This window comes from Hemiscyllium ocellatum, chromosome 34 (assembly GCF_020745735.1).
Source record: "Hemiscyllium ocellatum isolate sHemOce1 chromosome 34, sHemOce1.pat.X.cur, whole genome shotgun sequence".
NCBI lineage: Eukaryota > Metazoa > Chordata > Chondrichthyes > Orectolobiformes > Hemiscylliidae > Hemiscyllium > Hemiscyllium ocellatum.
Genome location: NC_083434.1, coordinates 24,674,106 through 24,689,264, shown reverse-complemented (window position 1 = coordinate 24,689,264; position 15,159 = coordinate 24,674,106). Strand labels below are relative to the sequence as shown.

Below are 15,159 nucleotides of genomic sequence, written 5' to 3'. Positions count from 1 at the left end.
TTGCCTAAATATGTCCTGTGTACTAAAAGCAGGACAAATCCAACCCGCCAATTAAAGCCACATTAGTCTACTCTCAATTATCATTCAATGGAAGGTGCCATCAACAGTGTTATCAAGGTATAATTGTTTAGGAGTGTGTTGTTCACAAAAGCCACTTTGGGTTCTGCCAGAGCCACCCAGTTCCTTGGCTTTCTGAAAGCCATAATCAAAAGAGCAGAGTTCCAGGAGTGAGGTCCGAGTGTCTGCCCTTGGCAATCAGGACGGCATTTCACCAAGTGTGACGTCAAGATGCCTTAGCAACACTGGAATCAATGGGAGCTGATGGAGGTGTGATTTAGGAATGGATGGTGGCAGGGAGAACTCTTCTTTGATTTGAAGTCATACCTAGGACAAAGAAAGATGGTTGTGTTTGTCAGAGGTCAGTCATGCCAGCTCCTGGACATCTCTGCCAGAGTTCCTCAGTGTAGTGTGCTTAGCCGAACCATCTTCAGTTGCTTCTTTAAATACCTTTCCTCCATTGTCAGATCAGAATGGGCATGTTCACAATGTTCAACACTATTCCCAACACCTCAGGTACTGAAGCAGTCCATGTTCAAATGCAATATGACCCAGCTGACAATTGGTAAGGACCAATCATGTCCTGCAATGACCATCTCTAAAAAGTTAGAATTTAATCCTTTCCCCTTGACGTTCAAAGATGTTACCATTGCTGCATCCCTCATTATCAACATCCTGAGGATTATCATTGACCATAACTGAACTGGAGTAGCCATATCAACACAATAAACCGCGGGTCAGAGTCAAGGAATACTGCAGTGAGTAACTCACCTCCTGACTCCCCAAAGCCGGTCCACGATCTATAATCACAAGTCAGGAGAGTGATGGAATACTCCTCACTTACCTGGATGGGTACAGCTCCAACAACAGTCACGACGCTTGATACCATCCAGGATGAAGCTGTCCACTTGATTGCTACCGCATCCATTCTGCTCTCCACTGATGACCAGTAGCAACAGTGTGTACTATTTACAAGATGCACTGTAGAAATTCACCAACACTCCTTAGACAGCACCTTGCAAACCCACGACCACTATGATCGAGAAGTTAAGGGCAGCAAATATATGAGAATACCATCACCTGCAAGTTTCCCTCTAAGCCACTTACCATCCTGACTTGGAAATATATCGCAGTTCTTTCACTGTCGCCAGGTCAGACTTCTGAACTCTCCCTTAACGGCATTGTGGCTACAGCAAATAAAGTGCTTGAAGAAAGCAGCTCACCACTACTTTCTCAAGGACAGTAAGAGATGGCAATAAATCCTGGCCCAGCCAGCCATGCCCATGTCCCAAGAATCAGTTTTTAAAATTATTGAAATTAGTGGCTGAAAGCAATGTTAAAAGGAAAGGTTTAACAGAATATCCCAAAATATAAGAGAGTGATAGATGTAGAAAGGTTTTAAGGAAGAATTCCAGAGCTTAGGACCATTATAGTTGAAGATATGATCGCAAGTGGTGAGGCTAAAGTAGAGGAAGTTGCTGCAGAGGCCAGAATTGTAAACTTGAATAAACTTGTAGTAGATTACAGACAAAGGAAGTAACCATTCCATAGAGAGATTTTAACAAAATTATAACATTTCCACAGTTCAGGTGGTGGCATGGTGGCTCAGCTGTTAGCACTGCTGCCTCACAGCACCAAGGACCCAGGTTTGAATCCGGCCTTGGGTGCCTGTATATATGGAGTTTTGCACCTTCCCCCTGTGCCTGCATGGGCTTCCTCCAGGTGGTCCGGTTTCCTCCCACAGTCCAAAGATGGTCATATTAGGTGGATTAGTAATGCTAAATTGCCCGTAGCATCCAGGGATGTGCAGGCTGGGTGGATTAGCCATAGGAAATGCAGGGTTACAGGGATGGAATGGGTCTGGGTGGGATATTTTTTGGTAGGGTGACTTGATGGACCAAATATCCTGCTCCTGCACTGTAGAGATTCTATACTTCTAGATAGTGTACCAGAAATCAATGTAGGTCAACGCACACAGGGGTGATAGGTGAAGGGGACTTGGTGAAATTAGAATATTGTACAAACAGTTAATTTTCATACTGAATAATCTTCAAAAGCCTTTAATGTTGAAGAGAAATTTCAAACTAAAGTTTGTTTACTTGATATTTGGCTATCAACAACAGCAGATTCTTCCACTTGACTGACATGGGAGCATTAGATTAACGTGCTATCTGCTTATAATGTTGATGAATAATACAGCTAAATCTATTTTTTATCTTATTTTAGTTAGATTGTCCATTCATTCAAAAATTCATACCTCCAATGGGGTGAATATATTTATAGAGTCATAGAGATGTACAGCATGGAAACAGACCCTTCGGTCCAACCCATCCATGCCGACCCAATCTAGTCCCATCTGCCAGTGCCCGGCCCATATCCCTCCAAACCCTTCCTATTCATATACACATATAAATGCCTCTTAAATGTTGCAATTGCACCAGCCTCCACCACATCCTCTGTGTGAAAACGTTGTCCCTTGGGTCTCTTTTATATCTTTCCCCTCCCACCCTAAATCTATGCCCTCTAGTTCTGGACTTCCCGACGCCGGGAAAAGACTTTGTCTATTTATCCTATTTATGCCCTTCATAATTTTGTAAACCTCTATAAGGTCACCCCTCAGCTTCCGGCACTCCAGGGAAAACAGCCCCAGCCTGTTCAGCCTCTCCCTGTAGCTGAGATTCTCCAACCCTGGCAACATCCTTGTAAATCTTTTCTGAACCCTTTCAAGTTTCACAACATCTTTCTGATAGGAAGGAGACCAGAATTGCATGCAATATTTCAACAGTGGCCTAACCAATGTCCTATACAGCCCCGCAACATGATCTCCCTGTACTCAATACTCTGACCAATAAAGGAAAGCATACCAAACGCCTTTTTCACTATCCTATCTATCTGCAACTCCACTTTCAAGGAGCTATGAACCTGCACTCCAAGGTCTCTTTGTTCAGCAACACTCCCTAGGACCTTACCATTAAGTGTATAAGTCCTGTTAAGATTTGTTTTCCCAAAATGCAGCACCTCACATTTATCTGAATTAAACTCCATCTGCCACTTCTCAGCCTATTGGCCCATCTGGTCCAGATCCTGTTGTAATCTGAGGTAACCCTCTTCGCTGTCCACTCCACCTCCAATTTTGGTGTCATCTGCAAACTTACCAACTGTACCTCTTATGCTCACATCCAAATCACCTGACCAGTCACCGTCTAAACGCAAACGATAGAAATGAACTGCATGGGTACACAGACTTTCTTAAACTTTGCACCATCCTCACTTAATTCTGGGGAGTGATGTATTGGGCCCATGTGGGAGACACATGCCTATGGTGTCAGCAGAAACAGGTGGCAGGAGCAATTTATCCACTTTACATAATGCAGCATAACCATTTTGATCAAATGAAATAGATAATCTGCCACGGACAACTAAAGCTGCAGTTTTGCTGCAGTGCAATTGGAAATCATATCATATGCCTGTGTGTCACGGTTCTATTCTATTTATATTAATCTGCTTAATTACCAATACTGTAAATGATACAGAGTGAAAATGTATCCCTAACATTTATTATAGAGTAGAGAGGGCTCTGTTGGAGCAGTGGTTATGTCCCTTCCTCTGGGCTAAGACACCTGAGTTCAAATCAGGACATTAAGAAGAATGCTATTGTGCCATTAATCAAGTTTGCAATTATAGTCATAGAGCTGTACAGTATGGAAACAGACCCTTCAGTCTAACTCGTTCCTGCTGGCCAGATATCGTGCATTAATCTTATCCTATTTGCCAGCATTTGGCCCACATCCCTTAAAATCCTTCCTATTCATGTACACATGCAGGTGTCTTTTAAATGTTACAATTGTACCACCCCCCCACTACTTCTTCTGTTAGCTCATTCCATACACGCACCACTTTCTGTGTGAAAATGTTGTCCTTTAGGTCCCTATTAAATCTTTCTCATCTCACCTTAAACTTCTGCTTTCAAGTTCTGAACTCCCTACCCTGGGGAAAAGACTTGGGTTGTTCACCCTATCCATGCCCCTCATGACTTTATAAAACTCTATAAGGTCACCATCTGCCTCTGATGCTTCAGGGAAAATAGTCCCAGCCTGTTGAAACTCTCCCTTAGCTCAAACCCTGCAACCCTGGCAACGTCTTTATAAATCTTTTCTGTACACCTTCAAATTTCACAATATCCTTCCTATGGCTGGGAGACCAGAATTATGCGCAGTAGTCCAAACATGGACTCTCCAGTGTCATGTACAGCGGCAACATGACCTCCCAACTCCTATACTCAATGCACTGACCAATAAAGGCAAGCATACCAAACACCGCCTTCACTATCCTATTTACCTGTGGCTTGACTTTCAAGGAACTATGAACCTGCACTCCAAGGTCTCTTTGTTCAGCAACACTCCCCTTACTTAGTCCTGGGCCTAATATATCACCCGCTTGACTGTTATCATTGGCTGACATCTGAGCATTGTGAGTTGGAGCATCAGCGAAGCAAATAATTAACTCAAGCACATCTTTGGTTAAAACATTTACTAAACAACAACTGGTATTCTGAATTACTCTTGGCCATGATCAGAATAATTGTTAAATAGGTATTATTTACATTTTAAGGTGCCCTCTGAAGATGATTCCGTTGATAATTGCACCATACTGGAGTGGTTAGGAATATCACCTACATCCGGTGGCTATTTCACATTTGGATCAACAACGCCAGAGGAAAAGACAGAAAGGGGCTCAGATGACATAGAGGCAGAGACTGGTAATACGAAATGTTCTAACTCTTTCTTTTTCCTGAGTTTAAAAAGAATTGTAAGTAAATATACAAAGTTGAAAGAGTCCTACCAAACCATAGAACTGCCTTCTCATTAGAGAGAAAGAGACAACTGGTGGTGATTTAACTTGAGGGTCACCATGCGCAGCTGAGGGGACGGGTTGAGAAGGAGAGTCCTTCATGGCAACTTCAGCCGATGTGGAAATTAAACCCATGCTGTGGCATTGCATACCAGGATTTTCAGTTTTTATATCTGTGAGCATCTTGTTTGGTGCTTAATATTGTTATGAAGGTATAAGTGTGTACTGTACCTTTGAGAGTAGAAGCTGGCACAGACCTATAAAGTAAAAAATGAGGTCTGCAGATGCTGGAGGTCACAGCTGCAAATGTGTTGCTGGTCAAAGCACAGCAGGTTAGGCAGCATCTCAGGAATAGAGAATTCGACGTTTCGAGCATAAGCCCTTCATCAGGAATAGGGGCAGAGTGTGCTGAAAAATTGAAAAATATAACATTTGGTGGTGAAACAAATAGCAGGAGCTGCATTGCTGTTTTATGCAACAAATCCAAATTTGGCCAATCAGTTTAAATTATGCCCTAAGATACCAAAATCCAATCGAGTTTGAATTTTATTGTTTTGGATAACATCAAACCATTGAGACGGTCCGATGTTTTGGGCTTTATAAATTCGGGCAATTTCAAAAGTTAGAGCAGCAAAAAGCACCAACAAAACACAGGTTGTCCACAGAATCACTCTCTGAAAGGTACCTTTTCATATTAAATCGGTGAAGCAGAATACCAAAGAAAAGAAGACAGGAAAATCTACAGACAAAACTGCAAATGGAAGACTGAAAGCTGATTCATTTTGAAATTTGCATTTTTTGTTAAATTTAATCAGGGTTTTTTTATCGGATCAGTATATTGTACAGTAGGACGTAGATAAATTGATCAGACAAAGGAAGTTTACAGTGTAGATAATTGTTTAATGTATTTTTTCATCTCCCACAGTCTGAAAATGTGCAGGTTAGGTGAATTGGCCATGTTAAATTGTCCGTAGTGTTAGGCGTAAGGAGTTAAATGTAGGGAAATAGGTCTGGGTGGGTTGCGCTTCGGTGGGTCGGTGTGGACTTGTTGGGCTGAAGGGCCTGTTTCCACACTGTAAGTAATCTAATCTAATCTAATGAATAAATTGTTAATTTTTCTTCACGTAGTGGGGTTTGGTAGTTATTTGTCACTCATACTTTAACAAATTACGAGGCAAGGTGAAGCTTTTCTGTGTGCATAGTTTAAACTAGCAGAAGGATTTACCCCATGTTGTAACAGTTTGGGGGCTTGTCAGGGATTTGAACTGTTTAGACAGATCCAGTTTGAGGTTTGGACAGATTTGAATAGATTTAGGATACAAGAAAAGCCCAGTAGATTTAAACGCTTGCAGGTTAGTGTCCTAGATCTTTAAATAAAATGTAAGTGAGAATGTTTCTTTAATTTTGGTTTCTTGTGGTTGGTTAAATGGCTCTTAAAATTCCTAAAGAGGTTCTGAGGTTTGAAGATGATACCCAAATTTGCCAAGAAAGTTTAGAAGGAAAGAAAGAAGGACCTTACTTTTAGAATTAGCAAAGAAGTTAGAATTGGATTTAACCAAGGACAAAAGTAAAGTGGAAATTTTAAGGGAATTACTTAAACACTTAGGGGTGTCAGAGAAACAGACACATGCAGTTGAGTTATAAAATCTTAAATTACAATTCAGGAAAATGGAGTTAGAAGATAAACAAAGGAAAAGAGAAGGAGAGAGAGAGAGGAAACGAAAGAGAGAGAAGGTTCTTAGTTGAGCAAAGAGAGTGTGAAAGAGAGAGAATTTGAAGTTGAGAAGTTATGACTTAGTCAGCAAAGTCAAGTTAACAGGATGGAGATTAAAAGAGCAAGTTGTGATATATACAAATATGTCAAAACTTTGCCACATTTTGATGAGAAAGATGTTGAAGCCACCTTTATTTTATTTGACAAATTGGCGAGGCAGTGAAGTGGTCTGAGGATTTATGCTAGTTCAGACTAATCTGGTAGACAGAGCTATTGATGTATTTGCAGCACTGTCAGATGAAGGGTCAAGAGATTATGAAGAGGTTAAACAGGCTATTTTAAGTGCTTATGAATTAGTACCAAAAGCACATAGCAGTTCAAAAACATAAAGAAGGAACCAGGTTAGACTTAAGTTGCGTTCGAAAGAATTAAACATAATCATGTTGATTGGTGTTAGCCTTAAAAATAGGTAAGACCTTTGAGGCTCTAAGAGAGTTTATTCTGCTGGAGGAGTTCAAAAACAGAGATGATAAGAATTCATGTAGATGAACAGAAAGTTCAGGAAGTGAGAAGAATAGCAGAGTTAGCAGATGAGTACATGTTGGTGCACATGGCAAGCTTCTGGCAAGAATTTTATCTTGTGAGGGATAGAAGTTGGTAGAAGGGGAGATACTACACTGCAAAACAAAGAGTAGAGAACACTGTTAATATTTTACCACAGGATAAAAAAGCCCAAGAGGGTGGAAAGGAGGTGAAAGGCCTCCGGCATTTCCACTGTGATAAAGTGGGACATGGAAAGTCACAGTGTTGGTCATTAAAGAAAGGCACTGTGGGCAAAGATGTGTTAAAAGAAGCTAATCCAGTGGCATTAGTGAAAGTAGTAAAGGAAATCCTAGGAAAGGCCAAGGAGCTGCAGGAGAGTGCACAGCTTAGGTGGGGGTTGAGTGTGGAGTTAGTGCCCGATCTCCTAAAGAATTTGCCTCTGTGGGTAAAGTTTACTCAGGAAGTGCAGGGGAAGAAGGGCAAGAAGTTATAATTTTGAGAGATATAGGATCTAACCAGTCTCTAATAGTAAGAGATGAACAAATTCGCACTCTTTCTGACCTGTTACCAAGAGAGTAGTTATTTTGTGGGATAGGTGGACAGAAATTTAGCGTTCCCCTATGTAAGGTCAGGTTGGAATGCCAACTCAGGACTGGGGAAATAACAGTGAGAGTGAGTGACAGAGTGTCAGTTCCAGGAATCCAATTTGTTCTTGGGGACAATTTAGCAGGGTCCAAGGTGGGAGTGACATTCCTTGTTGTGGAAAGGCCCAAGGAGCAGGAAACTGAGGAGTTAAAGAAAAATATCCAGGTATTTTCCCAAACTGTGTAGTAACAAGATCCCATTATCATAAGTCACAGCATGAAACAAAAACTAAAGAGAAATATGAAGGAGTTGAGGTTCAGTTAGTCAACACCCTGTTTGATGTAATGGTGCAAGAAAAACCTGAACAGGCAGGGGCTCAGATAGAGGTGTTTAGTCCTGAAAGGCTAATGGACTTGCAACAAAAAGACGAGACAATTAAAGATCTATATATGGACGTGTACTCTGAAAAGGAGGCGGAGGATATTCCTGAGGATCGTTATCTGAAAGAACTTGAGACACAGGTGTTAGTTACTGCCCCACACAGTGAGGAATCAAATTGAGATGTTGTGGAATTTGATGTCCCTGAAAATATGTTAAACAATGAGGAGGTCCTTGAGGTGTGGGGTAGGTTATTAAATTATCTGTCTCAGGAGCAAGTTGAAAGGTTTGTTACTGCAGTATGAGGACATATGTAGGAAAAAGATGGGAAAGACTAATGCTATTGTGCATGAGGCAGATGTAGGGAATACTGTTCCGATAAAACGACAACCCTATTGGTTTAATCCTTTCAAAGCCAGACAGGTCCAGAAGGATGCTCAAAGAAGATATCATCGAACCGAGTCAGAGCATGTGGAGTTTGTTGATCGTCTGAGTTTCTAAACCTGATGGGACTCAACAATTTTGCATGGATTATCGGAGGGTCAACACCGTTACAAAAATCAGACTCCTATCCAATACCAAGATTGGAGGACTGCATCGAGAAAGTTGAACAAACCAGTTGCATCACAAAGTTGGACTTCTTGTGTAGTTATTGGCAGATATTATTATCAGAGAAGGTGAAAAAAATTTCTGCATTTGTAACCCCAAATGGACTATATCAATTCAAAGTGGTGCCCTTTGGAATGAAGAATGCACCTGCCACATTCCAAAGACTCACAAACAACGTTGTGGCTGAGCTAACAAACTGTGCAGGCTATTTAGATGATGTAATAATCTTTAGTGAGTACTGGTACAGTTGGCAGAACTTTTTGACCGATTAAGAGAAGCAAAACTGGTGATAAACTTAAACAAAACTGAATTTGCAAAAGCAGAGGTGACAATCTTGGGACATAACATCGGTCATGGAAGGTTGACCCCAAGGAATGCAAAGACGAAGGACATCGAGGAATTTCCACGACCAACCTCGAAGAAAGAGGTGCTTCGATTTTTGGGACTAAGCGTATTCTATCGGACGTTTGTTCCAAACTTCAGCAGTGTAGTGGCACCATTAACCGATTTTCTGAAGAAGAACACAACATTTTGGTGGACAGAACAGTGCCAGGAGGCATTTAACAATTTAAAATAAATATTAACCACTGCACCAGTTTTAGCTACACCAAACATTTTGAAACCCTTCAAAGTTTCCAACGATGCTAGTGACCTAGTAGTTGGAGCTGTATTGCTACAGGAAGATGATGATGGAATTGAACTGCCAGTTGGTAACTTTTCAAAGAAATTCAACAACCACCACTCTACGATCAAAAAAGCACTATTGAGTTTGGTACTCAATTATGTCACAAACTATGTGCTAGAGACGGTCATGTATATGTATCACAATACTTTTATATTCTTGGAAGTCTTTGTAGACAAGAATATGAGACTATTTCATTGGAGTCTTATGATACAGATTTTTAATTTACAAATTGGACATGTTGTGGGTCGTAAGAATGTAGTAGCAGATGCGTTATTGCAGATGTAACTGTAAGCGTAGATGAGATTGGTATCTGATTAATGTTATATATATATGGGAAGAAGTTAATATGAACTTACATTAAAGTCATGGTAATGTTGTTAAGGAATAGAGGAAAAAAAAGTGGTCATCTTTTCATTGATGGTTCATTTTTTTTCTTAAGGGAGGAGGTGTTATGAAGGTGGAGGTATGTATTGTACCTTTAAGAGAGAGTAGAAGCTGGCGCGGATGTATAAAGGCACAGAGTATGCTGAAACATTTAAAAATCTAACATTTGGTTGTGAAACAAATAGCACCACAGGTCCAGTTATGTGACACAACAAATTCAATTTTGACCAATTAGTTTAAATTATGCCCTAAGGTACCCAAATCCAATCGAATTTGAATTTTACTGTTTTGGATGACATCAAACCAATGAGACGGTCCGATGTTTTGGGGTATATAATATCGGGTATTTTGAACAGGTAGCCAGAGTCACAAAGAGCACCAACAAAACAAAGATTGCCTGCAGAATCGTTCTCTGAAAGGTACCTTTTCATATTAAATCGGTGAAGCAGAAGACCAAAGAAAAGAAGGCAGGAAAATCTACAGACAAAAATGCAAATGGAAGACAGAAAACTGACTGGTTTTGAAATTTGAATTTTTTGTTAAACTTAACCAGGGAGGTTTTATTGGATCAGTATATTGTTGTAGAATGGGTGGTAGATAAATTTCTCGGAGAAAGGAGGTTTATAGTGTAGATAGTTGTTTATTTTTTTTGGAGTTAAAGAATACATTGTTGATTTTTCTTTACATTGTGGGATTTGGTAGTTATTTGTCACTCATACTTTAACAGATTATGAGGACAGGGGAGCTTTTCTGTGTGCATGGTTTAAATTAGCAGAAGTGTTTACCCCACGTCATAACACCACTATTAAAAATGGAAGTAAATTTTATTTTCTCTTTTCTACTGAGTGCTTTTTTGTCTTGATCAAGATATTACTTTGATATCTTTTAGGCAGTCAAAGTGATCTGTTGGATGAGGAAGAAGATGCAGCTGAGTTAAATCAGGTAACTACATACGGTGAGCAGTTTGGAACCAGTGACCTTCATAAACAATTTCTGAGTATGTCCTCCCAGGAACATGTTTCAATTACAGAGAGACTATATGCTATTCCAAATCTCAAAATGAGGATGATTGATAGAAGGAATTGAAATCAAAAATGAGAGTTTTAAAATTGAGGTATTGCTCGTTGGAGGGCCCTTGTAGGTCAGAACACAAAAGGTGAGTGGGACTTCTCAAACATCGGTAGGGTGAGTAGGGACATGGATAGTTCAGGGCTAGGATGAAAAGATAGGATGAGGCAGGACAGTCAAGTTTGTCGGTACAGACGAGTCTAAAAGTAACAAAAGCCATGAATGAGAGTTTCACAGCAGATCAACAGACATGACCACGATAGAAAAAGGTGGTCCAATTGATTGTGTCACTTAGTGTATAAGTAGTCTGAATCTCATCTTGGGGTCAAAGATGACATCAAAGTTAGCAGGTCTCTAGTTTAGAGACAGACTGTCATCAGAGAAAGGGATAGAGTCCATCGTTACGGAATGGCATTTGGCAGAGGGGTGCTCCAGGACAATGGCTACAATCTTGTGGCTAGTTAGTGGGAATAAATTTCTGCCAATGCAGTACTAGATGTTAGGTAAGTAATCTGTTAAGTTAACAACAGCAGAGAATTGGGGAAGGCGGTGGTGACAAGGTAGAGCTAGATGTTTTCAGCATATAAATGAAAACTAATACTATAATCTCTGACAATGTCACTGAGGAAAACATCTAATTGCTACCCAGAAAACCTCTTAAAATGCTACCCAGATCACTGAGTAACGCCAAAGAGCAGGAAGACAATCCATTGCAAGTCATTCTCTGACTATGATTAGATAATTAACGAAGAAACCAAATGAGAGCAGTTGCACCAAATTGGTGAAAGCCAAGGAAAATGATAGTCAACTGTGCCAAAGATTGCATGCCAGGTCAGGAAGGACATGGAGGCATTATTAACATTGGACAGTCCAAGCAGTCGCAGAATATGTAAATGCAAATAACCAAACTACTGAGATTCGTGAACATAGCTCAGTCCATCACACAAATGAGCCTTCCACTCATTGACTGCATCTGAACTTCCCATTGCCTCAGGTAAGCAACCACCATAAACAAAGGCCTCTCCCACCCTCTTCCATCAGACAAAAGATATAAAAGTTTGCATATACACACGAATAGATTCAAGAACAGCTTCTTCCCCCACCCCGGTACTTAGACTTCTGAATGGACCTTTTCAGATTTTAAATTTAATGTGGATCTTGCTCTTTGTCCAACTTCTCTGTGGCTGTAACATAGTATTCTTCACTATTACCTTTATACACTTTTGTATGGTATGATCTGCCTGTATTGCACGCAAAACAAAACTTTTTACTGTACTTGGGTGTATGTGCTAATAAGTAATCAAATCAAATCAAAATAGCTCAAGGATACTAGTATGTGAATGGAATAATCCAACTCATTCATCACTTTCAAAGACTTTGGTCTATGAGCCTGTCTCAACCCAGTGATAAGCAACTGAAAGACTTGTGCACATGTAGTGAAACCCCAGACAATATGATGTGACCATATATTCTTTCGTTTTGGGTGTTATGCGACTTCTGACTTTGTCCACCCCAGTCCTAAACCGCCACTTCATATGACATCAATAACCAAGTTTGAATTTGCATATTCCAGAGCAGAACACAACATCCCATAATCCTTTCCAAATTATGTCAGGCTTAAATCAATGCTACGTAAGTTCTTGCAGCAATTGAGAAAATAAATAATTCACAGGCAGACTTGTCAGTCAGTAATCTGATTATTCATAGGTGTGACCGAAGTAATTGTAAACAACATGGAGTTCTTTATATTTTAAGCTGGCCTCAGAAGGTGGTCCCTCTACTCAATCTCACAAAGTGGAAAGGTCAGATTTAACATCTGCATCCGAACAATATTGGAGTTCTGAAGAGGATGAAGAGGAGACAGACTCAGATGCTACAGAGTGGGATACAGGTAATATTGAAAATTCCAAATCTATCTACATTTTGTTGCCCATTTAGGATAAATAAGGATTTTTCTTTTCATTGAGAGTAATTAGTCTTTGGATTTCTTTACCGCAGAGGCCTATAAGACATTGAGCAGAAATTAGGCCATTCAGCCCATTGAGTCTGCTCTGCCATTCAATCATGGCTGATAAATTTCTCATCCCCATTCTCCCCGTAACCCTTAATCCCCTTGATACTCAAGAACCTATCTATCGTAGTCTTAAATATACTCAATAACCAGGCCTCCACAGCCTTCTGTGGCAATGAATTCCATACATGCACCACTCTCTGGCTGAAGAAGTTTCTCCTTATCTCTGTTCTAAAAGCTCTTCCCTCTACTCTAAGTCTATGTCCTCAAGTCCTAGTCTGTCCTACCAATGGATACATCTCCATAACATCTACTCTGTCCAGGCCATTCAGTATTCTATATGTTTCAATTAGTTCCACCCTCAGCCTTCTAAACTCCATTGAATATAAACCCACAATCCTCAAACATTCCTTATATGTTGAGCTTTTCATTCTTGTGACCATTCTTGTGAACCTCCTCTGACCATGCTCCAAGGCCAGTACATCCTTCCTGAGATATGGCGCCTACAACTGCACTCAATGCTCCAAATGTGGTGTGACCAGAACTTCATAGAGTATCAAAGTACATCCTTGCTTTTATATTCAAGACCTTGCATTTGCCTTCCTAACTACTGCCTCTAGAGGCAGTATATTCCAGCCTGAGATAGGCAGGTTTTTAGTCAGTAAGGGAATCAATGGTCATGGGGATAAGGCAGAAAAGTAGAGTTGAAGACAATGAGATCAATCATGATCTCACTGAGTGGCAGATCAGGCTCGATAGACTGAACGGTCTACTTCTGCTCCTATGTCTTAAGACATTTATTTAAAATTAAAATATAAGTAACTATGATCTTTATAGGTGGTTAGTTGAGGAATGTTCATCACAGTCGGTCAAATGAACCTAAGCAGTTGCTTAAACTAAATAACAAGGCCTACTAACTTCTTGTTTGGCTTTGTCATGAAAGAAAAGTTTTTATTTTTTGTTTTGTGCTTTTTCCACTGCAAACCGTTTTGTTCCTTAATGAAGGGATAAATGACCTAATTACTTTCAGGAACTTCCAGTGATCTGGCTGAAGAGGAAGAGACATTACAAGATGATGACGAGCTAATTCAGGTGACTGAGGAGGCTAAGCTTTTGGAGGCAGATAGAATGATTGGAGATGAAGACATTCAGAAACAAGTGAAGCATGCGACTGCCCGTGTGGCTAAAATCCGGGATAGTCTCCTGGCCTTTAAACCTGAATCCCTTTCCAGATCACAAGCTGAGAGTCACGGTGATGGTAAATGGGAGGTACGTTTTTTAAAAAATCTTTGCTCTTGGGAATTTATCATTGGCATTTATTAACCTGTCACTAGTTCTTCTTGAAGAAAAATAACTTGTGTTTAGATAGTGCCTTTCAGAAGCTCATGAACACTGTTTCTGAAGCATAGTCACTGTTACATTATTGGAATGATGGCTCCCAATTTCTGCACAGCCAGACCCCTAAAAGCAGGCAATTTATTTTAATGATGTTATTTGAGGAATAATGGTTAGCCAGGATAGACCAAGCTCACATGTTTTGCTTCAAATTGGTGCCGTGGGATCTTTTATATTTACCTGAAAGGGCTGACTGGACCTCTCAACTGAAAGGCCACCCTTAGATATGTGGCAGTGCCACAGTATTGCACTGAAGCATCCACTTAGAGTTTCTGCTCAGGTTCCTAGTTGTGAGACTTGAAGCCACAGACTTCTCCCTCAGAGGCAAGAGTGCTCCCAGCTGAATCAGTGTCGATAACTTGAGAAGCTAGTAGTAAGTTATCTCCACTAACTGCTATGTGACGAGGGAGCACTCAAAGGAATGTTAGGTCATGGTGTTCATGATTTTATCCTATTGGTGAGTAAGAATAGCAATGAGAAGGAAAGGTTCAAGTCAAGATGGTGTAGAGAGCTGGGAGTTATGGTATTACTCTGTAACTGCTACCCTTGCTTCCTGTGTGGTGGAGTGATATATTTGGGAGATTTACTGAAGATATAATGTGGGCTGCAAAATTAGGTGGACAGGGTAAACATCGGAATGCCATTCGGCTGATTGATAAGTCTGCTCCAAGAGGCATTATGGGAATCAAAAATTATCATTCAGTGAGAATGCTTTGGGTCTCAGTTTGAGGTCTTTATTAGCTCCCAAGGATTCAGGAATATATCTGATAGAAGATGCATGGATGTTGAATTAACTGTAAATAGAAAATTATAACAGACTTGGATAACAGGCCAGGCCTGCTTTTTTACATTGAGTCTTCTGTCTATCAGTTCATGTCT

The 15,159-nt window shown here is 40.3% G+C and overlaps 1 protein-coding gene across 1 annotated transcript in view; it reads left to right on the top strand.

The window, feature by feature from the left end:
- LOC132832156 (NFX1-type zinc finger-containing protein 1-like) overlaps positions 1-15,159 on the top strand; it is a 60,007-nt gene that overhangs the window by 25,918 nt on the left and 18,930 nt on the right. Inside the window, 4 exon segments of the mRNA XM_060849905.1 lie at positions 4,669-4,816; positions 10,696-10,748; positions 12,630-12,765; positions 13,916-14,154. Of these exon segments, the coding sequence (XP_060705888.1) occupies positions 4,669-4,816; positions 10,696-10,748; positions 12,630-12,765; positions 13,916-14,154 (576 nt within the window).